General features: G+C 37.0%; 2 protein-coding genes across 4 annotated transcripts; one reads left to right on the top strand and one right to left on the bottom strand.

Annotated features, from left to right (window-relative positions):
- Positions 1–67: 67 nt before the first annotated feature.
- On the bottom strand, positions 68–6,097 carry LOC109018409 (protein PIN-LIKES 7-like). 3 transcript variants are annotated; one of them, XM_035682751.1, is made up of 11 exons: positions 5,624–6,097; positions 3,375–3,613; positions 3,119–3,198; positions 2,304–2,428; positions 2,094–2,215; positions 1,744–1,959; positions 1,519–1,644; positions 1,305–1,405; positions 1,028–1,080; positions 738–923; positions 68–597 (listed from the first exon to the last, which is right to left on the bottom strand). In XM_035682751.1, exons 2-11 carry the CDS (start codon positions 3,507–3,509, stop codon positions 473–475), a joined length of 1,269 nt encoding a protein of 422 aa, XP_035538644.1. In that variant the 5' UTR covers positions 3,510–3,613; positions 5,624–6,097; the 3' UTR covers positions 68–472. The 3 variants fall into 3 exon arrangements, with proteins under 3 accessions (XP_035538644.1, XP_018856104.2, XP_035538645.1); XM_019000559.2 differs by lacking the exon at positions 5,624–6,097 and adding an exon at positions 3,830–4,050; XM_035682752.1 differs by lacking the exon at positions 5,624–6,097 and adding an exon at positions 3,811–3,919.
- Positions 6,098–18,306: 12,209 nt separating this feature from the next.
- On the top strand, positions 18,307–25,686 carry LOC108990472 (MLO-like protein 10). Its single transcript, XM_018964444.2, has 15 exons — positions 18,307–19,010; positions 19,702–19,759; positions 19,911–20,122; positions 20,410–20,526; positions 21,463–21,523; positions 21,680–21,768; positions 22,196–22,270; positions 22,371–22,459; positions 22,582–22,631; positions 23,447–23,487; positions 23,570–23,743; positions 23,985–24,020; positions 24,150–24,217; positions 24,544–24,604; positions 25,087–25,686. Exons 1-15 carry the CDS (start codon positions 18,810–18,812, stop codon positions 25,495–25,497), a joined length of 1,743 nt encoding a protein of 580 aa, XP_018819989.2. The 5' UTR covers positions 18,307–18,809; the 3' UTR covers positions 25,498–25,686.
- The last annotated feature ends 1,421 nt before the right edge of the window (positions 25,687–27,107 follow it).

Below are 27,107 nucleotides of genomic sequence, written 5' to 3'. Positions count from 1 at the left end.
AGTAGTATATTACCATTCAATCTATAGTACAGGGGACACTGACGACTGGTATTGGAGGATCTGTATCAAATATGAAACCGAACGAAGACACTGTATATAGTATATTCTACATCGGAGGTCTCATCAGACGAACGAGCAAAAAGGTGCGGATTTCTATAGAGGGCATCTATTCTCAAGCAAACTATGTAACAGAAAATAATTCTCAAACACAGTCTGTTTAGCCAGTGGCCAATTACAGGAGAACATGAAAACACGCAACTTTTGAGGGTGCACCTAAATCTACCTCAAAAGTTTTCACAAAAACACCTTACAAAATCAATAATTGAATTTAGAAGGGAGAAAATCACACAATGTAGAAATGTACGTATATGATGGACCCATTTATAATGGCTTTTCAACCCCATATTGAGCTTTCCCATTATTTTTTTCTTGTTTCAAGGGGTAGCCAACTTTATAGTTGAATCAGGCTTTCTCAAGACAAGATCCACATGTAGACTGTCGACCAAACTGTGAGAGCAACGGCTGCAACCACGTATGTCCATAGAAACAGAACTGAGCACTCTTCCTGACCCACATCAAATTGCTGGGTCATAGTGCCTGCAAAATCATTTAGTTAAATTACAAAGCATTTTATTTTATGTTAAAAAACAGCTAATATCATCTATATGAACATATGGATGAAGACATTGATAAATACAGCATAACGGCTGAGATTGCGTACTGTGTGGATTACTAACCAATATTCATGGCAGGAGGCAGGGTGAACTGAACCAGTAACACAAAGTGGTACAAAGGGTCTGACGGGAGAAAGCCAAGATGGGCAGCTGCTTTAACAACCCAAATGCCGATTAATGGTAGTAGAACATATCGGACAAAAACCACTCCGATGATGATTGATAATTTGACTTTTGACGAGCGTAAGCCTACATAACACAACTCGAGATACAGTAAGTAACAAAGAGTAAGATTTTGTTTCCTACTGATGCTGTTTTAAATGTACAACAGGATGTATCAGATTTCCACTCACCTTGAGTGAGGTTGCCTCCTAGTATAAGAGTGATACAGGGAATAGTCCCGTCCCTACATAGGCCTTCTGTTAGTTGGTTATATATATATATAACGTAAATTGAAATTATCTGACGAAATAAATAAATTGTTGGCAGGCTAGGTGCTAGTTGTGATAAATGAAAACTCAAAACATGAGTACATAACATTCAGTTATTCAATTCAATCATTGGAAATACTTAAGACCTAGTTATTGATATCTTCATTTGCCAAAAGGAAAAATCAGTACTGTTTCATACCCGAGTAATTGGATGGAGTCTTGGATCACCCGCAGGGGGGCATCGTCACCAACCATTAAATTTCTCAGCCATGAAATTGCTCCAAATATGAGTCCTAAGATCTGATTATGGGCAGAAAAATCTAAGTTACTAATCTTTTGTATAGATGAGACGTTGGTACCTTCTAAAACCTTGTCAAGTATGTAGATGATGGTGAAATGTTGAGAAAACTAACGGCAGCCAGAGTTGGCGGTGCTAATAGCTCCTCCTGAATCTGCTGAAGAACTCCAGTTAGTTTATTCCAGAATGACACATTTCTCTTCTCCAATCTGCTGGCCGATTCTTGGGCTACAATCTGTGTCTGGACATAGTCCAACCGACGATTTAGGGGGGGTTAGCATGTGTCTGGACATATGTCACATGAGAAAATATATAGGGAGGGGGCGTGGGGAGGGCTTACAACTTCGTTCTCTGTGTCATCAACAGATTTGATTGAAGACACAGTTAAAGCAACTTGTTCTGGATCTTCTTCCTTGAGAAGGCGAGTTTGCCCATCACTATCGAAATCATTGTTAGGTGCCTTTGAGACCTCCTCAGTTGCTTCAAGTGCTTTGAATTTCATGGATGAGGTTCGTATCAGCTGGTAAGTATAAGTCCAGATGAAGAAACCACCAATCTGCAATAGCCAATACGAACAGGAATGAGGTCTTAGATACGGAAAAAAGGAGCACCTTCGAGGAAAGGACGTGCGGAAGAACAGTGAGCTCAGACAATGATGATTGTAAGTTAGGAATAGTAAGGTCACATTACCGCCATGGAGAAAGATGCGTATGAGAGTCCAACAGAGCTACAGATATTACGTTCTCCAAATGGTGTCCCATCCTCATTGCAGATTGCGGGGACAATGATAAGGAGGAGATTTCCCAGGTTTCCTGATTAAGAAGCTAATTATAAGGATTTGTCCGAGTTTTTACATGGATCCTCAGAAGAAGCAGAAAGGTTTAGGCACTGACAAAATACCTGATGAACATGTAGCAATGATCAGGCCTTCCAGATGAGGCTTTGGCCTCAATATTTTCACAACCAGCCATCCAAGGATTCCTCCAAATAAAAAGGTAAGAGCGATGTTTACTGGCATAAACCACCTGAAGGGATAATAGCACAAGAAACGATTAAGGCGCGCGGAGACCTCAAGAAATCTAATAGTCCAACTAAATGCAATAAACCAATAAAACAGAAAAAACTTGATTCTGAGTGGGCTCAAATTAATGCCTGATGCAGTTTTCTTCAGGGGGCAGAGGCTCAACCCTCAAATCGACTCAAAATGTCATCTTAATCTGTGGTTATAGCCAAGCACAAGTCTCAATCCTTGAACCTAGCTTCTTGTATTGGTGAAAACTAAAGAATTGCCAAAGCTCTTAGAAAATTTCATTTGTCGTCTATATAGGTTTGGAACTTGAATAGTAGATCAACTTCAGGCATTATTTTCTCTTTTCTCTTTTGTTGTCTTTTGATCTCACGTCTGCTCAGCAACTTTCTTTTACCGTCCCAACTCTGCTATATTTATATATCATTGACGAGAACCTTTTGAATTTGTTATTATCACTTCATAAATTCATCGAAAAGGAAAAAAATAAACATGTTCAGCAAAAAAATTGTGACTACGCATGCTTGGATTTTTCTCCGTCCTTCATTTTTAATTCCATTACTGCTTCCCAAGGCATTTCATTTTGTTACAAAGAGGTAGAAAGATAAGTAGAATGTCGAAAGGATGCCGAAATTAACAGGGGAAAAAGAGAAATACAGAGAGACTAGCTAGCATAAGAGGAACCTACCATGAAATGATGTCTTGGAGAGTAACAGTCTTGGACAGACTCGCAAATACGAGTGAAGGAGTGAACACCATGAAGACGATCTGCATAAGCAACGAAAAATCCTCATAGATTCTAAAAGATTCAAGATTGAAAAGAGGAGTAGAAGAGCATTAACTTTTTTTTTTTTTCCCTCACAATGCCAAACGTACAAGAAGCTAGCTTAGATTTTCTGAAGTAGTCTAATCATAAGTATTAAGTGTGTGGATGCATACATTACCTTGTTCAAGGATTTCCGAGCGTCCGCAGGGAGAAGATTTAAGTAGTCAGTTGCTAAGAACGCTCCCAATATAGAGATCAAGAGGACTTGCAAGATTGGCATGGACGCTACCTCAAAGAGTGACCAGAAACCCATGATCTCTGGTGTTAGGAAACAAGATGCGTTTTTGTTCCTTTTGCAGGTGGTGGCTCGGGCTTCACTTATGGTCTAATAATACATCTCAGCAACTAATTGGAACTCTACAATTAGACAGCGTACTATTAGAAAAGAAGGAAAATCCAGCGAAAGACAGGAGGAAAGAAATTAACAAAGTACTCTGGTAATTAGAATTCAATAAAAAAGAAGTTGAAACAGACAAAAGGAAACCCGCCAAAGCTAAAGTGGCTGTTTGGTAATATGGATTATACATATATGGGAATGAACAACGGTCCATAACTAAGAGGCGAGGAAAGAACCATGAAGGAACACAGCACTTGTCAGCACTTGGGAGCTGTACGGTCTCTATACAATGCCATTGCTCATTCGCTTGATTTGCTTTGCTTTGCTTTGCTGCCATAATATATGATTCTATATATATAGTCAATAGGTCGAGCACTTTGGCCTCATCAAAGCCATCGATCTCTCTGATATCAATGGAATTCCATTTTTTTTTTTTTTTTTTAATAATCCTCGCTAGCTAGTGTTTTAATTTGACTAATTAATGTGCATTAATGATGCAGAATCCCTGCAGTCATGTACACATTGGATTCTTCTAGAGACGTATAATAAATACAACAAATACTTCTCGAAAAGCATAAAGGTGGTACTTTTAATTTGGGTTCAATTATGCATATATGTATACATACAAGGGCTATATATACAGATATTTTTATATGCATTGCATGCTCTCATGAGTCATGTCATCACGTGACTGGCCCATACGTATTGATAAGAATTGGACAGACGTACATTAATCCTATATATATATATATATATTAACTCAATTAAATTATGCAAACATCACTTGATGTTATTATTATTCTAATTAAGTGTTGAATGAATGAATGATGGATGAGTCTATATATGCTAACCATTTATTAATGAATCTGCCAGTACAGCAATCGGCATTTGTCGGTTATCAATTATTAACAGTTTCAGTTCCAGCCTCCCCAGGAGAGTGTAGTAAAGGAAAAGGACATATATATATATATAATTAAAAGCTTTCAGCTTCCTCATTGGCCTTTAATTTGCTCTAAATAGCAAGGCCAAATATTAATTAAAGTGACCCTACCTACTACCTACCTACTTTTTTCTTTTTTAGTTGCTTCTTACTTGACATGCGAGAATAATTAACAATCATGGACTGGTCTCATTTATAAAACTTCTAATTTTCATATTATCTTTCTAAATCCTAAGAATTCCAATATATACAATATATATTATAAAGTGATCCAGATCCAAGCCAATCAATATATATATATATATATATATATATATATAACATTCGTTCTGCAGTTGAGAGCAGATTATAAATGTCAAAAGTCATTATATAAATTGAATTTGACGGCAGTAATAGAATATATATATATATATATAAAGTAATGTTATATATTACACTCTCATCTTATTTTAATCATATTAAATGATATGTGACACATTTATATTTAGTGAGATGCAAGTGAAATGATAGTATGAAGTATATAATTTTCTATATATATATATATATTTTATATATGAATAATGCTACACTGTACCACCATCTTACTTTCATCGTACTATGTAAGATATATCATATTTATTATTATTAGATAATACAGAATCATTTAATAAATAATCAATTAATAATGATAAATATACTACATTGAGATGAAAGTAGAATGGTACTGTAGTGAATATAATTTTTCTTTATATATTAATATACGTATTTGACTAATTAACCATCGGGAATGGAATAGAATTAATTATGATTAATTATGACGTATTAAGTATGATTAGAGTCTGGAGATGAAAGTCTTGATTTGATTACGCGCTAGTTGCCACAAACACACAAATAAGAAGCGACGAGAAACATATACAGCCGAAGATATATCGGTCGTAATATCATGCGTTCCTGCAGCAAGCCTCTGGAAGACCGGAGAAGGAGTAAAACGGAATACGAAATGGTTTTTGAAGCATAACGGGAAGGAGTAAAAAGGAAGAAATAGAATAATATATAGCTAGGGATCGAAGGAGATCGATACAAGTTAAGAGAGATGATGATGATCACTAACCTGCGCGCAATCAATTCATGATTTTGATGATCTGGTTTGGGTTGAGAAAGTAGTATCAGTATCGGTGATCGATCGATCGAGGAGATCAACTCGGAGCAACAGATGATCAGACGTTGGAGACTCAATTTCAAAAGTACTCATGAATCAGAATCCATGCATCACAATAATAATATTCATAGTACTGCTGCTGCTTGCTTTTGTAAAGCCTAATCAAATTTCTTGCAGCTTCAACCTGCATGCATGTCGTACCTGATCAGCTTAATTTGATCTCGATCACTTTTACGCATCCAATGATCAGTACAAGACATGATGATCAGACTCGATTGCGATATATATATCGGTTCTGGCCGGGAATATTGCTTGCTAGCTCTTGATCATCTTCATGACTAGCTAGCTAAAGGGATAAGTACTAATTAATTAAGTATAATATTAATCCAGTTTACTTAAAATATTTTAACTATGATATTATTTGTGGATATATAGCATGTGTTGGGGGCTCACAACTAACGCAGACATACAGCTTGAAACTAGCTAATTGGAACTACTACAATTAGATAACCCTATCTAGCATGCAAAACGTTTTACACCAGAAGTTTATGAATGGATAATAATATTCGAGTTTCGCTTGCGCATATATCTATAAATATATATATATATATATATATATAATTACGTAATTCGATTTTCTTCCGAATTATTTGGTGCGTGAAGAAATAACTAGCATGTCTTTATATATGCTAGCTATTCAGCTCCATCCCAGCTTGCCTCTTCAAAATTATCACTAGTGCGCATAATTGTATTTTTTTAAACATTTTTAAATATTTAAAAAATAAAAAATATATAAATTTATTAGTAATCACTTTTTAATTAATTATAATAATAATAAATAAATAAATAAATAAATAAAGTAGCAGTCAAAATGAAAGAGTAAAATGATGAGTCATTAATTTAGCATTTCTCATGTATATAATATAGGCCAGACATGATCAGCATTTCTCATGTATACATTTATTTATGTTTTTATAGATATTATAGATATTATATATATATATATATCGATCATTGAACGATGTATAACGTACGTACAACTTGATATTCATGAGCATTAATTCGCATACACTAGCTAGCTGCATGGGCTCAAATTAATTAAAGCCATTCAATTTTTATCACAAGTGTCAAGTAGTACTGCGTATTAGCTAAGCTAGACGGCGACGTCACATGAACTCTTATCCTTTCTTTCATGTTTTAGCTGAATGCTAAGCATCCACTCATTCATTCCATCACATGCTTATATATTATATATTGCCATGCCCTCACATAACGTCAGACCACCAATTAATTAGTACTGCGCGCAATGAATTAATTCCATTCCTAATTAAATTAGATCTAGTTTATGCATGATGATATATAAATGAAAAATGATAGTTTCAGTCGTAAGTATAAATGAAAAATAAATTTTATTTTTTTTTAAAATGACAACACACAAGTATTTACATATTTCACGATTATATATAACATTAATTACTCTATATAAATTAACCAAAATCTACGGATCAACTTTTGTTGGAGTGCAAGTGTGACAGTCGTGCGAGTATGTTTAGTGGATCAAAAGTAAACTTTGTGGATCTTAAAATTGAAAGAAAGAATCACATAAAAAACAATTAATAATGCATGTGGAAATTACAAACATAATTGTCCATATTATATACCACCAGTAATGCATGCTGCATGCATCTGCAGCTATCAACTAAATTGTTAACATGATGGCCGGCGTACTGGCGGCTATATGCAGTAACTCAAAGTCCACGAATCCAAATTTCTTTATTTGAATGGAAGAGTCGGATGGAAATAAGACTAGTGAGTCGTGTATATATAGCTAAACCGATCGACGCTAGCTAGCTACCTCCAAATGGCGGCTACATGTCAACATAATAATTAATATATATGCATCAAATGTGGCATTACATGAATTATTGCCACTTACGTGTCCATGAGACAGTGATCTACATGCAGGGGGGAAAGGATGCATGGAAACGTGGTCGATCTGTAAGATAGAGATCGATCAGTACCTCAACATTTGAATAATAATGCAAGATGCCATCTATGTACGCGCGCGTGTGTGGATGCTGAAAATTCCGATTTATAGTTATAATTCATCATTTTTATATCTATTTTTATTTTTTTGTTATTTCTTTTTGTTTAGATAAAAAAAAAAAAAAAATCTCTTGAACATTTTATCTATAGAATGAAAGTCCTGATCTTTTCTCTGAAGGTGAAATCTCTGTTTTAAGAGTGTAATTTCTCAAACGGTTTATCTGTAGAGGGTTATAAAAGTTAAGACCATACCAGTCATAAAAGAATTTGTATATTGGTAGAGTCCCAACCATAAGTAATTAGCTTGTAATTTAGAATTTTTTCTATATGTATCAAGTTACAGCTATAATTTCACTTTCATGAATGAATTAAATCTATTTCCTATAAAAAAAAAATTTACGTACGGCCATATGGCATCATTTTATCATCACTACCTTATAATAAGAGTAGTGCTATTTGAAAACACTACACACTAATTTGATTTGTAAAATTTAAAATTTAAAATTTATTTTTTAAGTTAAATTATGTGTATGTGATGTAAATGTTTTTAAATAAAATTATACAATAATAACGACCCCACGTGATATAATTATATGGTAGCTAGCTGTTTTTAATTTGAACTCTGCTTCATGAATATATACATGATAAATTATATGCAAGCTAGCTGTTTCTAATTTGGACTCTTCTCCATGATAACACAGCGTTATTCAAGCAAGACACTGTTTGAATAATATCAGATATACACGTATGAGCTTATGTCATACTGCACGCACGAACAGTTTCTGCTGCTATATATATATATATTAGTTTTTTTCATATATATATATATATAGCTTGCATTACATGATGACTGATGATATCATGGTCAGGGTATAATTATGCAGTAATTATATAATTTATGATTATAAATATTTTTTCTCTTAATATATAATAATGAAGAACTTCATGTAACAGATCGAGGACCCATGCATCGATCTGCATATATGTTATATATATATATATATATATATATTTATATATGTGGCTGCAGCATCACAAAATTATGTGGTTTTGTAGGCACACTACGTATAATTAATAAATTTGGGTTTACACTGTCGTAAGAATTAAAACAAGTGGGTCCAACTTGTGAGCCATTAGCGCGGCGTACAACGTCAATCAATTTGGGTTATGAAAGTTATCCCAGCCTCATAATTCGCTCTTTGGATAGATGGGCCGGGGTCAACTTTATCTTTTTGTTTCTTTATTCTTTTTTGGTTGATATATATGCACATCCGTAACCTATAGTTTGGATTTAAGAATAACTTCAATTTCATTTTATTTAATTATTATAAATTTTTAAAATTATTATATAAAATATAATAAATTTTTAAAATTTTAAAATAATAGTAATATTAAAAAAAATATTTTAATAATATTTTATTTAATTTTTAACTTTCATTTCAATTCATCTCAATTTACTATCTAAAATTGTACCTTATCAATTTTGAAATGATCTCCTCGGAAAAGCTGTGGAGCATCATATAAGCCTTGAACGTCTCAAGGTGCTTAACATGGTGACCTGTCGTACATCTCAATCTAAGGGACTTTGAACTTAGGTGGAAGCGAGATTGCCATAACTTTCGCACTGTAAGGGAGGTTCGTGCTGCTGAGCAACTGATTGACCAAGAAAGATGCTCCTATATTCTTGGCCCTTTCCTAATACTTGTCTATGAGACAACGTAGTTCGAGGTGCATCTTTTTCTTTTCCTCGTCATCAGCTGTGACCTTACTTACGCTCTGTAAATTCGCTTCGGTTTGCTCATTCTAGCTTAGCCCTGTGCCTTCTAAGATTCAATGTTCCTTTACTTCAGGATCTCGTTTTCTTGCTGGAGATTCTCTATTTCTGACGCCATCTTCTTTATTTGCACCTCAATTTCTGCAACGAAGTAGCTTCCTGATCTCGTGTCGCCTAGGATTGCGTCATGGCAGCCATACGAAAGGTACATTGATTTCACTAAAGATCCCATAAATGAAACCAACTATTAAGAACGTGTTTCGCATCGCGCCGGCCTCCTCACCCAAACTGTATCAAGGAAGCTTGGTGGATCGAAGTTCCAGAAAAACATTTGATGCCTAAGTTTGTATATCACTCGTGAGGCAGTTTTGGATAGAAGAACCCAATAGGTTTACTTGTATCTAAGATTTTATACCCCATTTTCCGGTTGGGTCTTTGTTCTCTCTGTGCTTGGGGTGTCTGTCTCTTGCTTTGGGCGACATATCATCGCATTTAATGTGACAACCCTTGATAGGGATAGAATCTCCCACCAAGATTTCCTTTCTACAACCCATATCAGGCCATTTAATGCGGAGTGGCTTGTGGCATGCTTGGGTGAATGTTGTCCAATCTCTTTTTGTCGACCTGGGCTTTCTTCTTCTTCACCATTCGATGGGCTAATAACATCTAAGCTTTGGGCCTTGGTGAGGTGGACCAGGCCCAGCTCGGCGAGGGATAACTACATCCCTTCACGTATCCTTTTTTACAAGTAGAGCTCGATCATAAATAATTGTTATTAAATCGTTAGCCTCGTCGTGCAAGTACTACTGCCGCTTTTATGCATGACAATCATGTACTGATTAGCGCTGCATGACGCTTGTTAATGTCATGTTTCGTAAGCCTTTGGGCTAGGTTCTAGCAACTCAGGTCTTCAAAATTGGGCCTGCGAAAGAGAATAAGAAAGAAGTTGGGAGAGGGCGGCCTTGGGGCCGAGGAGTCTCCGATGCCAAAGTCAATAGTATTTTGGAAATTTGTAAATAATGAGAGAGTCTACAGACCAAAGTCAGAGAGATTTTTTTCGTACCTAGAAATTGCTATTTATACCGGGAGTCTGGGGGGACAGATTGTGCCTGCCCCTGTGGAGTCCATATTTTTTTTTACTGTTTCTTTTATCAGAGTCTTTTAAAGCGATGATGGCTTCATTAATGTAGCGTATTGTTCGGGTAGTGGTGCCATTAATGCGGCGTGGTTTCCCGATTTGCCTTACTCTGCTGGTGTCTTTGGTGCTCTGTCGATGTCACCTTGTTAGAGGATCGAGGGTCCCGCTTGCTTCCCGCTCGATCATGTGGGCAGGTACTCAAGGGTTGGACGTCGTTTGAGGGATCTCCAAGATGGCAAGTCCCATCCCCCCTGTAGTCTGCTCCTATATGGGGGTTACGTCCTGAGGAGTCTACCTACGGGCAGGGATGAGGGGCCTATTTGTTCTGCGCTGGACCTTCTTTTCTTATTCTCTTAGTTGCTTCTCACATGCTCACTAAAATGGGAAAAAAATCCCTTACAATTACCCCTCCAATTCTCATTGGACTCTTATGGTGGGAATTCTTTTTAATCTTAAACTTGTCTTGATGTTGAGGTCAGGTTTGCCCTAATGATGCATGTTTGGCTCCGAAGTCTGAGGTGATTCCTTGTCATTTGGCAACCCTAGTAACATTTTCCTTTTCGCCTTTGTTGGCACGTCTTTCAATAACTATGCTTGTATTCGATGGCGTCCTTTCAGTTGTGTCAGTATTGAGGGCATTAGGTGGCTCTTCACCTTCACGTCGCTTCGTGTTGGGTATTTCCCAAGATTCGAAGTGTCTTGTACCATGTCCTTATGTCATGGGGTGTGGGAGATTAATCGTTGCCTTCTTCCTTTATAACATTGATTGGGCCATTGTCTTGTCTTCTTTCTCCTTACCGTAATCTTCTCGCTATTCTTTTCTTCTAATTTCATGTCCTTCTCCCTTAGACTCTTTTCTTCTTTCTCTGTTACTTTCTTCCTTTTTGTCAATGGGCCCTAAAACGACCACTCAACCCATGGTTCCAGGTGGGGTAGATGCACCAAAAGTTAGCGACGTTGGACCGTCTTTCTTGGGTAGCACCTGGCGTTTAAGCGTCTAAACTACGACATTGGCATATTTGGCCTTAACCTATCAAGTCCATGAAACAATGGTCTTCGAGGTTCCTAGCCCACATGAGGGTGTCGTCGACGTCAAGGGTCACTCTTCCAGAGTTTCTCTTTTTCCCACCATGTTTACATGTGGCTTGAGGCTGCCTTTACCTCGCCCCGTTTGTGATTTGCTGGATTGTCTAGATCTGGCTTTGTCCTAGCTTCACCCGAATGCTTGGAGGATTTTAATTTGTTGTAACATCATTTGGTGGTGAGCTTTGCTAGAGTCAGACCAGGAGTAGGTTGACCTCATCGGTCGTGAGTTCCTCCTTACCCACAATGTTTTACAGCTTAAGGGAAACATTTTCAGTTTCAGCATGATACACACCCTCGTTAATTTGGAATCGTTATACAGCAAGGTGAATGACTGGTCTCCCAAGTTCTTTCTTGTGTCTGGTCGCGGATGAGAATTCCTGATTGGTCATGTGAATTGTCGTGAGTTCCTAATTCGAACTCAAAAGCGTCCATTGAATCCTCTTAGGCAAGGGGAAAAAACCTCACTTTGAGGGGGTTGGGGTCGACAGTAGGCCCCTTTCCATAGTCTTGATTCCTAAAGGGTGGGTGTTGGCTACGCTTGAGTATCAAGAGCGGGACCTACCCACCAACCGAGATAGGAGAAAGAGGGCCTAGAGTCAAAGCAGGAAAATGATCAACGTGGGAAGATGAGACAACTTTCACTCTGACACAACCCTGTTTGGATGACATGCAAGGATGCCATGCTGCACTAAATAGGCATAAAGCATAGACAGGAGATCTCGGTGAGAGGCACTTTTCCTGATAAAGTGTCCAGATAGTGGTTGCACTCACCCACCTGCTACAAAGGATGTGACCCGAGAGAGCCACACTACATTAAATGTGATAGCATGGTACCCAATACAGTAGATGGGCACCATTGACAAAGGAAACGAGACCCACATGGATAGGGAGTATAAAAACCTAACTCCAGGTTAGAAATATTCTGACGCACTCTTGCATAGAAAATTCTCTCGATTTTTTAGAGAATTGACTTAGACATCATAAATATTAAGATACTGCTTTTTTAACAGTAACTCAGTTTTTGGATATATTTTGGGCTATATTTGGTATCAACAACCGATTAGATGTAAAAAAAAAAAGTCAAAATTAAGAATAAATATTAAGCTAGCTGATGATGAAGTAGCTAATTACTAGGTTTGCATAACAAAAAAGCCGGCGAACCAAAAAGACATAACATTAATTCTGAAAGAAATATTGCTAGCTAGCTATAAATTACTCTGGGAACACGTTTGGTTGAAATCACAGGTTACATGCATGGGCCTACCAATATTTGATTTATTATTAATTTAGATCACACGTCTAATTATATATACCATATATGCATTGTACGTATCAAGTTGTAGTTCCCACTAAATTCGGGAAATGCATGCGCATCATACGCTAATATTTATATAATTGTGTCTTATCTAATTAATTAAGTCCACTTTTTTCACGAGTCATTAGAAGTTAGAATACATATGTATTTCGTAATCAATTAATTAGTGTTCACATGGCCGCTACATGCAAGCAAGTACTACTGTATGTTGATTCACTGATTGAAATAGCAGCTAACATTAATGCACACACTCATATATATTATATGGTAACTTAATTAATCACCATATATAGTTTCTCGATCCATGAATTCTAGCTTCCTGTACTGATCTCCCAAAAGGTTGGTGCAACATCCTATAAATTAAGCGACTGATTAATCTGAAGCTAGGTTTCAAAAAAAAGAAAAGAAAAAGTGAATTTAATTGCTTAATTAACTTATAAATTATAACACGATCATGCATGCACTACCTCGTGTGGGAGTTTAGACGTCTTTCAATATTCATTCTGTACTAGATCTAGCTCAACATGACGTTGAATATATGATACCATAAAAATTATTATTATTTTTAATTCCACGAGTCTCCAAAATTTAAGTATTCAATATATATTGGAAGGATGAAAACCCCCTCAGCCCATGGAAACAAGAGGCTCATCTCACGGCAAGCGCCGGTGATATAGGCCGAGAGGTTGCCGAGTATTTGTCAGAGACCCAAGCCGTATTAGTTACATTTTTTTGGTACGCTACGTCGCATTAAATGCCTTAGGTGGCCGAAGCATGAAGGTGATGTGATTGCTCCTTGACGATGGATGCAAGATGCTCCCCATTCCTAGTATAAAAGCAGACCATCAAGTACATACGAATTCAGGCAATAACTTCTATCAGAATTCCGATAGAGAAAACTGATTTAGCCATTAGAGCGTCCCCTAACCACCACCGAGCTTTCCTTTGAATATGTGTTGGTATAGGTCAAATAATCCATTCCCACTTGTTCGAAGAGACTCACGATACACAAAACACGTCCAAAATAGTGGCGCTGTCTGTGAAATTTTCCTTTATAACCAACTAACATGTGCTTTGTATACCGGTGGCAACTCGCAGCAACTTGGGGCCTGGAGGGCTCATTAGGAACCATGGGCCCTTTACTAACGGAGAAAGACGAATTAGTGAAAAGATTGATTACAAAGGTAAAAGCACTATAGAAAGAAAATGAGGCTTTACAAGAAGGCCACCTTAGACTAGTGGAAGAATCGGAGCCAAGCCACAACCAAGAAGAGGAATCGCATAGGGTGACGATGGAGGACAACGAGGGAGATAAGAAATGAATTCAACATGAACTCCAGGAGCTCCAAAATAAATACCAAGAGATGATGGCATGGAGAGTAGGAACATCCTCCTCCGTGGAGCAAATGCTCACCAACACCGGCATGCCTTACAGTGCGAGTGTGATGGCAGTGCCGCTATCGTCAAAGTTCAGGGCCCCCCAAATAGACCCGTATGACGGGTCCAAGGATCTTTTGGAGCATTTGGACGCTTTTAGGTCGCACATGATCTTGCATGGATTCGCAGGAAAGGTCGCCTGTTGTGCGTTCCCCTTGACCTTGAGAGTGCGGCATGGGCCTAGTTCGCATCCCTGGCACTGAACAATGCTCATTTCTTATAAGGTTATGGGTCAAGAGGAATTCATGGCCGGTGAGGTCAGCGTGCTCTGGACCAGATTCCAATAACGCTCGACGCCACAAGATGCAGCAACACATTATAATCCTCCAAGCGTTTGGATGAAATTGCACGGGGGCTAGACCTAAACGGTCGAACAAGTTGCGAACAAGGTGAGGGAACGACAACCTCAACTCGTAGGTAAACATGCTAGGAAAGAGGGCGGCCTTTGAAGCATAACCCTTGCAGTCTACGACCCCCTCGCGTGGCCCAAGAACCTTAAAGGTCACTAAATCTGGGACACGGAAGGTGGAGGATAGTGAAGACAAGGATTTCTGAGTGACATCTGAATGCCAGTTGTGCCTGATGAAGAACTGGGCCGCCGCATGAAGCTCAGGAGGGTCCAAGCACTCAAGAATCTTAGGTTGAACGACCTTTTTAGAAGCCATGGGAATAGAAAGAAATGGTAGAGGAGAAAGGAAGAAGACGGAAAGGAGAATGAGAATTTTGAGCAAGAAGAACAAAGATGGTAAAAGGAGAAAAGTAACCACGACGTCCTTTTAATAAAAAGGATGCAACGGTTGATGTCCATCACCCTGTGTCAGAGAAGGGGATATGAATCGGCTCGAATCCCGTGAAGCACATAGTACGAAGCGACATAGGGGGTCGCCAAACAACTTTTCCAGCAAAGTTTGAGAAACTGAATCATCGGGTCAGATGTAAGTGATTCTAGAATAATAATTGATAAATAATAAAAATGAGGGAAAGGAAAAGAAAGAGTAAGTAATTGAATTCCCATCAAACAAGTTCAATGAGAATTGATGGGGTAATGGAAGGAATGAAAACCCCTTTAGCCTAGCGAGTTGAGCCTAACAGGAAATAAGAAGCCTGTCTCTCGGCCCAATGGTCTATTCAGCCCAGAGCCCCATGGGAAACAAGAGGCTCATCTCATGGCCCAAGGATTAGGCTGGCCCGGCCAAGAAACCCTCAAAGTGATAAAAATTGAGATCGAGGAAAATGATGAAGCTCCGACAAGGAGTTGACAAAGGCAGGCGTTGTCTGTATAGGTTGAGAGGTCACCAGAGAAATTGTCAGAAACCGATGCCGCATTAATTAACTTTCTTCGGTACGCAACGTCATAATGATTGCATCCGACATGCCCCAGGCACTCATGAGTTACGGCTGCTTAAGGACGTGCGAGAGAAGTAACCATTACCTGCACCCTGAGAGTGGAAAATGCAGGTGCTGCCGACATAGGCTGAGAGGTCGCTGACGTATTTGTCAGAGACCCACGCCTCATTAGATACCTTTCTCCGGTACATTATATCGCATTAAATGCTTTAGCGGCCGAAGCATGAAGTAGATGAGACTACTTCCTAACGACAGATGCAAGATGCTTCCCATACTTAGTATAAAAGTAGATCATCAAGTACATACGAATTCAGGCAATAACTTCTATCAAAATGCCAGTAGAGAAAACTGATTTAGGCATCGGAGGGTCCCTTGACCACCCTCAAGCTTTCCTTTAAATTTGTGTTGGTGCAAGTCAAATAATCCATTCCCCAATTGTTCGAAGAGATCTCACGGTACATACGAAACACATCCAAAACATATATTACTTAGAGAAAGTACCTGATTTTTATACACATGCATCCCGTGATTAGAGATCAAATAAGTGCATGTGTTGGAAATTGTAATTATATTTATTAGAGCATAATTAATGTCGTAACAGTGGTAGCTACTACATAGGGGTGGCAAATTGTGTTTTCAGATCGTGTTCATGTCGTGTCAAATTATGAACATTCGACTATATAGGTCAACTTGAATAAGACCCGTTAAACTAAACGTGTCAAACCCTAATACAATTCATTTAGATAACGAGTCATGTCGTGTCACTTATTTTGATTCGTTTAATAATTAATTAGAAATAAATTAACACAACACGACCCATTTAAATCCGTTTCATGTAAATGAGTTGAACTAACATGCATAACTCATTTGACCTGATTAATATAATTTCACATAAAAATTAAAACATATATTTATTAGTAGCAACTATATCTTAAAAAATATGTATAAATATTTTTCAAATTTTAACATATAATAAAATCAATATTACAAACTATACAATAAAAAATATGAGCATAGATATAAAATTACAATCCGAACAATAAAAACAATAAAAACATAAGCATACTGTGAGATATACCAATATTACAACTTAACAATTAATAATAAAATTACAATTTTGAAATAAAATCTAAATGGGTCAAAACGGATTGATTTCGTGTTAAGCGGGTTGGCATGTTAATAAATTGTGTCTTAATGTATCAATTTGTTTTGACCCGAACCCGTTAACATCAAATCCAAATTCGTTAATTTCATGTCGTGTTTATGTTGAGTTCACAGATTGTGTCACATATTACCACTCCTACTAATATTATGGCAAAAACAATATTTAACCTAATTATAATAAAGGGCAATTAATTCTCGTCATCAGTAGTTGGAAATTATTCCACAACTGCCGATCATTTTCTTTCTTGGTGGTGGATCTATCACGTAATAAAATTAAATTAGCACATGATCAGTAATGATAGTATGTCCGGCTCAGCATATAGTATACCCATGCGGGCCATGCCATCATATGATATACTTGAGATGGAGAGATTTTATTCCTGTTTTTTTTTCCCTTTCAGTAGTTAGTGGAGGGGCTCACAATATTTCCATAACCCACGGCTATACAATTAATTCCAGCCTGCATAAAGAGATATTTTCGAATCAAAACGCTACGTAGCCTCTCAATTAACCAGATTTCTTAGCTCAGTACATTATATTTATTCTTTTGAATAAAACTATAAGTTATGCTTTATCTTTTTTTAATAAAAATCAACCGGATTTCTTGACCGAAGGCGTTATTTTTTTTCTTAAAAAACGAATTTGAAAAGTGAACAAAATTAAGACAAAAAATAATAAAAAAAAAGAATTCGGTCAAATGAGGGGTTGGTTAAGCAGCACCAACCACGTACCCTCTTTGTTACAATAAGATTTCTGGTAAAAAAACACGAATTGAAAATAATCATAATTTATTAGTAAAGGAGGAGGGGATGAAAATCGAGTAAAATGAGTCCAACTCTCAGTAAGGAAATAATTTGAGAGTGAATCGCGGAGGAGGGACAGATTTCAGCATCTGTGTGCATAATTCACGGATATAAGTTTCTACACTGTGTCTGGAGGCCCCATTACTCACTCAGTTACACGGTACTGACCAATTGGGTCCACGCGTTTGCACCACAATAATAGTAAATACTGCATACCACCTTAAATACTATTGGATAGGATTCCTCTGATCCACAAAAAGACAAAAAGAATACCCTATGAGGATTGAGATACTCACTGTCACGCTTTGGCATAATAGGGAATAGATTATTTATTTATTTTTATATAAATTTTATATTTATTCACTTCTTAAAAAAAAAAAAAAAAAGAAAAGAAAAGAAATAGCGTGTAAATAATAATAATGTGAATGCTCTTAAATTAGTTGACCTAAAACAAACCATCTATCTATTTATTTGTTTCAGTTATAATATGTAAAGTTCAGTTCAGACCACTGTCTCTCTCTGTCTCTTTATTAATTAGTGCCGAGTTTGGAGTGTTTACACCCATGAACAGACGTGTGACTAATGGATTGACCCGGTTCACAATTTCAATTTGTCCTCCTCAATCAGTGGCACCTTCGAATTTCTCTACTCGGCTTCCTTTCCCGTGTTTGTTTTCTTTGGCTTTCTGACGGTCTTCAGTACTACTCCCTCCTCATCCAGACAAAAAGCGTGGACCTTCGGGTTTAACCCTCTCTCAATCCCACCCCAACGCCATGATAGACTGGTTGGTGTTTAATATCTCCGCGTTATCTTCAACTCGCAGCGACTACAGCAGTACTTCACCTCCATCTGAAACCATGACTAATTGCTCCGCTTTCATACCTTGTTTTATGCTTTTGACTCCGACGACGAACCAATAAAGGCACCGTCTTTCTTCAAAACGATAATCTGAAACATCCCTGTTTTAGTTTGTTAGTCACCTTGACACCCCTCCCCCCCTCTCTGTGTCTGAAGCTCAAGCAAGAAGAATGACCATGTTTTTTCGGTGCCATCAGTGCTTCTGTGTATGGCTTCTGCTCGGAGGAGGAACGGCTATGGCAGCAACCGAGAGCAGTGGTTCGCAGACTAGAGAGCTGGATCAGACGCCCACATGGGCTGTTGCTGGTGTCTCTGCTTTCATCATCATCATTTCCATTGCCTTGGAAAAGGTCCTTCACAAACTTGGAACGGTAAGTTTTTTAATATCGGCTTTTATGGCTTGTATTTAACTCCTTTTGTGGGTTTCCTCGTATTTTTTAACTTGTTTGCTCCAAATTAAAGACGTTTCTAAATTTATGTTTATGTTTTTTCTGTCAACTCTAATAACTTATAAGTTATACCAATGCCGGAATGATTTTATTTCTTTTGATCGGAATTTTCCCAATTCTTAGATTCAAGTTCTTAATTCCTGTCCGGGAACTATTCCCTGCCTACCCGAAAACCCAAGTCAGATGTATACCACCGACCAACCTACCCTCAAATCTCCAGTCACAACTTTCCTCTGCCACATATTAATTGTTCCTTTTTTTTTTTTTTCCAAAAACTTCTAAAATCAGAGTAATGAGGGAACTCCAAATCCAGAAATTTGAGTAGAAACAAATTTCTTACGTCTCTGTATATCGTTTCCTGTCTGTTGATTTAGCTGGCTTCTAGGGAAACTTCATTTTCTCAGCAAAGAAAAAGTAGAAGACAAAAATCCGTGAATTTTGACAACACATGAATAAAAAGATGTTTAAGAAAACAATAAAATATCACAAAGAAGTTGAAGCTGAGTTGCTCTGCTTGTTAATGACCTAAAAGAATAGTTTGTTTAATTTCGTGATGTTCTACTTGGCATTCTTTTAATTAACCCTGATTTTATATTGTAAAATTTCAATCCAGTGGTTTACAGAAAGGCAGAAGAAAGCTCTGTTTGAAGCTCTGGAGAAGGTTAAAGCGGGTAATTCATTCTTACTTTGATCTCATGGAACCAAGAACTCTGAACTTTAATCCATTTTTTCCCCTTTATTTCTCGTGTTTTCTGTTTTGCGGTGCTTGTGTGGAACCACATATTATGGACACATATCTGACTTCTGATGCAATTATTGCAGAGTTGATGATTCTAGGTTTCATCTCCCTACTCCTTACCTTTGGGCAGAGTTACATTGCCAGAATCTGTCTTCCTGCACGGGTTTTAGACAATATGTTGCCATGTCCATCTGATGGTGAAAATGACTCGAGTACTGAAAGTCGTCGCAGGCTATTATGGGTTGACCGCAGATTTTTAGCTGCTGGTAGCTATGCTCCCAGTTGTAAGAAGAAGGTAAGTGTAAGCATAACTATGGCAAAGCTTATCCTCGGGGTCCTGATTCTTACTTGTAAATTTCTAATGTTTTATTGGCAATCTTGAAGCCACTTGACTTGTTTTGTTATTGCACATATATGCCTCCTTGTGTTGCTTTATTTACCTTTTTTTTATTTTTTATTTTTCTTTTGAGGTAATTAAGCTTCTGAACACTTTCCGGTCAAAACCTAAACATTGGTTTTAGTCACTGCGTGCATGAACATCATATTCGATTGTCCAACTCACAGATTGAATTTTGTCAACAGGGTTATGAACCGCTTATATCTGTCACCGGATTGCATCAGTTGCACATCCTCATATTTTTCTTAGCATTCTTTCATGTGCTGTACAGTGCTATCACAATGCTACTCGGTAGACTAAAGGTAAATGAAATCTTTATTTATTATTTTTGTTTTCTTACTTTTGATGTTAAGTCACATACTTGGAAGGCATAACGCGTTGGTTCTCATCTTCTGATGCTGTTCAATACAATTGAAATCCAATTTGTGACTAAAAAATCATACGTTATCTGTTGTTCCCTTGTTTTTGGATTCAAGATAGAAATAAATAAGGCTTCTCGAGACTGTTATGATCTCTTGATGAATGATATGAGCTTTTGGAAATTTCTTTCAAGAAAAAATTCTTTAGACGGTCCTCAAGGCTCAACTATAAATGTTGGTAAATTCTGTTTATCTGCATGTATCAAACTGTTTATGTTCCTTCTAGGTAGGTGTATTTCTTGTGTACTTCCTGTATACATTGATTGCGCCTTTAATTATTTATATATAAAAAAAAATTATGTTGTTTATGTTGCAATCGGTTTCTTGCTCAGTTTTGGGTATTTGGCTCATTTCAGCTACTTTGATCTGATTTCAGTTATTACCAGAAATGGCTATAAACTGGAAAATATCACTAAGTTAGTCTGAACTTTGAACCTGTGAAACGATCACTAAATTAATAGTACTGCCACTAACAAAACCGATTAGTATAGCTATGGTACAAATTGTCCATAATTGTTCCAAACCAAAACAAAATAGGCATATACTGGCTTGGATGATATGAAGAGGCCCCATTCTAATTGTTAATATTTGAGTTCTGCCCAACTCTATAAGTGGTGACCAAGAGACCAAGGCTCAAAGGGTCCACCTTACAGCCTTGCTTCCCCTTGTAGCACGTGGGCACTGATCTGGAAATTCATAAAAACCTTTTGCGCATGTACCTCATCAATGTTCACCCTATAATGATCATGATCATGTCGAGGACCGCATGAACTTTATTTCGATTATATCTAAGTATCTTCTCAACTTGTCGTTGCACAGATTCGTGGATGGAAACAGTGGGAGCAGGATATCTCATCCCATGATTATGAGTTTTCAAATGGTATGTCATCCCACAATATAGAGAAAGCATGTCTCTTTATATCATAGCTTGAAGGTTGCAGTTCCTCGCTCCTGAACGTCAATGTCATCTCTCAACAGCTGGATGCCGGGATTTTTGTGCCTTCCTGAAACCTAAACTTGGATGTCTTTTTTGTAGATCCTTCAAGATTCAGGCTTACTCATGAGACATCATTTGTTAGAGCACACACCAGTTTCTGGACAAGGATTCCTTTCTTTTTTTATGTTGTAAGAAATAACTTGCACATCTTGTATTTTTTCATGCTATTTACATTATTATGATAATAAGCTGGAGGAATAAATGCCCTGATACAACATATATATAAAAAAAAAAATGCCCTGATACCAACTCCAAACTTTTCAGCTGCAACTGCAATAGTTGTAGTTATGTACTAAGATGGATGTTTAAAATTGAAGACTAAAACCATAAATGAGCTGATGAAAGAGAGGAAATATGGATTAGGTGATTCGATGATTAGTTATGAAGGAATTACAAAGACAATACAGATCTGCCTCAATATTAGGAAAGGTCAGGGACATGATAAAGACTTTGGGGCATTTGACTTAATATCTAGCTAGCAACAATTAGACTAGATTCACAAAGAAGGTTTTTAGCTACTTTTTGTTCTCAACTTGTTAAAATATTTCTTTGCAGGGATGCTTCTTTCGACAATTTTTCAGGTCTGTTAGCAATGCTGACTACTTAACCTTGCGCAACGGATTCATCAATGTGAGTTTTTGTTTCATAATTTCACAGACCTGGTAGGATATTTTTGATAGGTAGACCTGGTAGGATATGTCATGACTTTATGACATTGCCGCATCTATAGGTCCACTTAGGTCCTGGAAGTAAATTTAACTTCCAGAAGTATATCAAAAGATCATTAGAGGATGACTTCAAAGCAGTTGTGGGAGTAAGGTAATGGTCACTCTATTTAATATCTCTTCACTTCATCAAAACTGTGATTTTCAGTAAGCAATATCCTATAATCTGTTTGGAGCAGATGAATTGAATTACTTGTTTTCTTAATTTTGTTGCAGCCCTATATTATGGGCATCATTCGTGGTTTTCTTGGTACTAAATGTAAATGGTAAGATACTATTTTCTTGGAAATTCTTCTGGAGTAGTTCTGCATAGGGGTGATTAACGGTCCGGTCGGACCGAACGGACCGACCGTTTCGGTCCGGACCGGACCGGACCGAGACTTAGACCGGTCTGGTCCGGTCCATATTTTAGAGGACCGAAATCATTCGGTCCGGTCCACGGTCCACAGTTTTTTCGGACCGGACCGGACCGGACCGGACCGAATGAAAAATTAAAAAAAAAAATATTTTTTATATATATTTTATATATAATAATTGTACAATTAACAATATAAATTTTTAAATATATTATTAATACTTGTTAATATTCTATAAATTAACAATATTTTATATATATCTTCATTTAACCTATCACTATTAACAATATAAAATTTTAAATATACTATTAACACTTGTTAATATTCTATGAATTAATAAATATATAATATCAATTAGTTAATTATATAGTAATTATATAAATTAATAATATAATTTTCATCTAATTTATTATCATTGACCATATAAAATATTTTTTATTGAGTTTGTTACATAATCCACATTAATAAGTCACTTAGTTTAATTTAGTATTTTAAATAAATTTTTTTATTAATTATTAAAAAAAAAAAAAAGAGGGCGGACCGACTGGACCGATAGCTATCGGTCCGGTCCGGTCCCTTTGGGTGTTCGGTCCGGTCCGGTCCGGAAAAATAATGGACCGAAAATTTTCGGTCCATCGCCGGACTGGACCGGACCGGCCCGTTTGCAGCCCTAGTTCTGCACTTTCCAGTAAAGTTGATTAACTCTGTCGGATTTTCCTTTCCAGGATGGCAGGCATTGTTTTGGGCATCCTTGATCCCTCTGATTGTGAGATATCTTTTCTTTTTTGATCAGCTAGATTTACAAATCGTGGGAAAATAAAAACTTCTGAACTTTTACTGGGTTGCAGATAATCTTAGCTGTTGGAACAGAACTTCAAGCCATTTTGACGAAGATGGCTCTTGAGATCACAGAAAGGCATGCAGTGGTCCAAGGGATTCCACTTGTGCAAGCCTCAGACAAATACTTTTGGTTTGGTCGGCCGCAGTTAGTTCTTCATCTTATCCATTTTGCTTTGTTTCAGGTATTCAATAGGCCCCTGTATTGCAGACTAGATCTTAAACTTATGTGAGGTCTAGGCCAATACTGGAGAAGGTTCATTTTAAAGATATTTAAAAGAAGAAAATATGATCTGATCAGTGTTATTTTACTAAAATCTCACTTTATCAATTAAAGAGGAATTAGCAGTCTATATAATTATGTTTTGACTTTTAAATTTCCTTCATGTTTGTGACTATTCTGATCAGTTTTACTGTTACATGCAGAATGCATTCCAAATAACATATTTCTTGTGGATATGGGTAATGGAGTGTTCCCCACTTAACTTTCCTAATAGCCACCGAGTCTCTCGTTTATTTGTTGATCTTGTGTTCGTATTCTTTATCCTCTTTTATATATATTGACTTTGTACTTCATTTCTTTCTGTGCAGTACTCATTTGGGTTGAAATCTTGCTTCCATTCCAATTTCAAGCTTGCTATTATAAAAGTTTCATTAGGGTATGCCTTTAATTCATTTTTTATTTTTTATGTTTTTTCATTGCAATGCAAATGGGCACTTGAAAAGTACTTCTCTTCATAGAAGGGCATTCGCCTAGCGGAAAGAAGAGTTGGCTTATAAAAGCATTATGAATTAAGCCTGCCAATGAAAGGCTGACAAGATTATTATTATTATTATTAATTTGTATTTTTTCAAAAAAGTACATCTATATATGTTATAAATCAATAAGAGCGAAGAAATGAGAAAAACCTTAAATTGGTGTATTGAATCTTTTCTTTTTTTGACCTTGGATTAATGATTGGCTGAATCTTCATAAATGTTGCAGGGTTGCTGTCCTTTGTCTTTGTAGCTACATCACCCTTCCGCTATATGCCCTTGTTGCTCAGGTATCTTCACTAACGCTATGGGATTCTAAGAAATCTCTAAAAGGATTAGATAAATTAACAACAATGTTAAGGTCAAAAGCATATAAGACAGCATTGTTTTCAGAAAAGAGTTGCATCCAATTATCAATTGGTTTATTGTATGTGCTCATGCTTTCAGCTGCCAAACAACCTTCTAAATGCTTTAACCTATAGAGTATATTCAGCAAACGAGCACCGTTGTTCAAGCTTATTGTTTTTTGTTGTTGTTTGTTTTCCTTCTATATTTTCGTGATCTTGTGTTTGGATGAATTATGCATTCCATCTTACAATAATATAAAAGCACTTGCATCCGATAAATGGGACATGTTAACCTCGCACACAAGATGAGATATGTTAAGGAGAGTTTTCATTTCCTGGTGTAATATTGTTGTTAATTCATTCAGTAAGATCGTGTGATGTTTGAACTGGATCATTTATCATGATCTTCATGGTGGGGACTGCAGATGGGTTCGGGCATGAAGAAATCAATTTTTGACGAACAAACATCCAGGGCCCTTAAAAAGTGGCACATGGCTGCGAAAAAGAAAAAGGGCGGGCTTGGAGGAAAATCTCCTCGTACCATAACTCTAGGTGGAAGCCCTACCTCATCAACGCTGCATGCAGCCTCCGGACGCACATTGCACCGCTTCAAAACTACGGGTCACTTAACCCACGTGTCCGCCTACGACGACCATGAGAACTCGGATTTGGAAGCTGATCCTTTGTGTCCGACCTCATCGACCACCAACGTGATTTTAACCGTAGATCCTGATCATGAGCAACAATCTGAAGTACTAGATGAACACCACTACGAAGAAGAAACCATAAATGAAAATGACTTCTCATTTGTCAAACCTGATCATCTCCCAAAATAAAAGAACCCTGATGATGATGGCATTGGCGGTTATCATCCACTATTTTATCAAATTTTCTTTTCAACCTGTATTACTAGGAAAGATTGTAGTTTTTGGATTGAAAGCCTAAATATATATAAGCGATGTAACTTTGTACATTTACAGGCATATATATTCATAAAGTTACTGTTTAAACAATATTAATTTCGACGACTTTGTTCTACTACTTCTATCCTAAGTTTCTCCATTATTAATAAAGCTTCATATAAGTCGTTTGTAAAAAAGTGGATCTTATTAGTAAAGAATAGTTTTTTTTTACACTTTTTTAAGGTGAGACTCAGTTTTTTATAAAAGTTTATATGAAACTTGTCTATTTGAAGCTTCTCTTTTGCTAAAGGAAGACAGAACAACAATATAATGAATGATCTGTACTAGTAGTATGAAATAAGGCGGACGATGAGCAGCTTCTCTTTCACACTCATGGGACAAATATTTTAAAGAAATAATGTCTCGTATGCTCCAAATTAGGAAATATTACGGGGTGAGCTGAAAATGGAACTCATAAAGCGCATGCACCCATGTTTAGATTGGAGAGTAGTAAATGGAACGTGATCAGAAGCGTGCGTGACAATGATCCATGAACGGATCAAAATAACACATCTTGTTTTCTGCAGCCAAAGGGAGAAAAAAAGTAAAAAGAAAAATTGATCTGTTGCTCATGACGTAGAGTAGAGAGTTTTGGGGGCGATCGAGGGATCCATGAACGTACGGTATAGTGCCGAATTGAAGCTTAGAGGTAGGCGCCGGCTGCATGAAAGATCAGGGGAATTAGCCACTGGATCGAGTTAGTTGAATATGAAAATAATTGTTGTTTTGCTGCCCAAATTAATGTAATTAAAGGCCATACTTACTTAACAAACAGTTGCAAATGTACTGAGTAGTACGTACTCCATGCTCGATCAAATGAATAAGAAAAAAACATTTTCTCCCTGAGAGCCATATGTGTCAACCAAAAAGAAAAAGGAAAGAAAAGAACGAAACATAGCAAGTTAACTAGGTCAATTTGAACCTTTCTTTTATTGTTATTGCTCTCTTTTTTCTTTTTTTAACGATTAAGAGGTAAAACGTTTCTTGTTATTTGCCTTGAGTGGGATATTATTAATTTTACAAGAAAAATGATATATATATATATATATATATGTGATATGTGATACCAACATGGGATATAGAGAAGCCACAAACCTCAACCAAAGCTATCCTAACCCAGTAACAAGCCAAATGACTTCAAGCTCATCTGATATTGATAAGCTTATCACACAAATGGAAGCTCCAAATGGAAGCTCTTTCATAGAAAGATCTTCAATTGGAATCATAACTCATTCTAGTAAATCATCTTTCAAACCTAACCCTGGTTGGAAAGCTGATATCCATGAAACCTCCAATAAAAATACATTCCATGCAACATTCAGAGCAGTGTGGTGCTTTGTCATTGGCCTCATGATTGAAGATATAGATACCAATATGTTTCTGTTCACATTTCCAATGTAGCAAGACAAAGACAGGATCTTGGCTAACCGTCCATGGAATTTCAAAGGCTTCCACATGGTCCCAAGGCACTGGCCTCCCGAACT

This window comes from Juglans regia, chromosome 11, assembly GCF_001411555.2.
Source record: "Juglans regia cultivar Chandler chromosome 11, Walnut 2.0, whole genome shotgun sequence".
In the NCBI taxonomy this organism is placed as follows: domain Eukaryota; kingdom Viridiplantae; phylum Streptophyta; class Magnoliopsida; order Fagales; family Juglandaceae; genus Juglans; species Juglans regia.
Note: the sequence above shows the minus strand (reverse complement) of the source record. Positions and strands in the feature narration are given on the sequence as shown.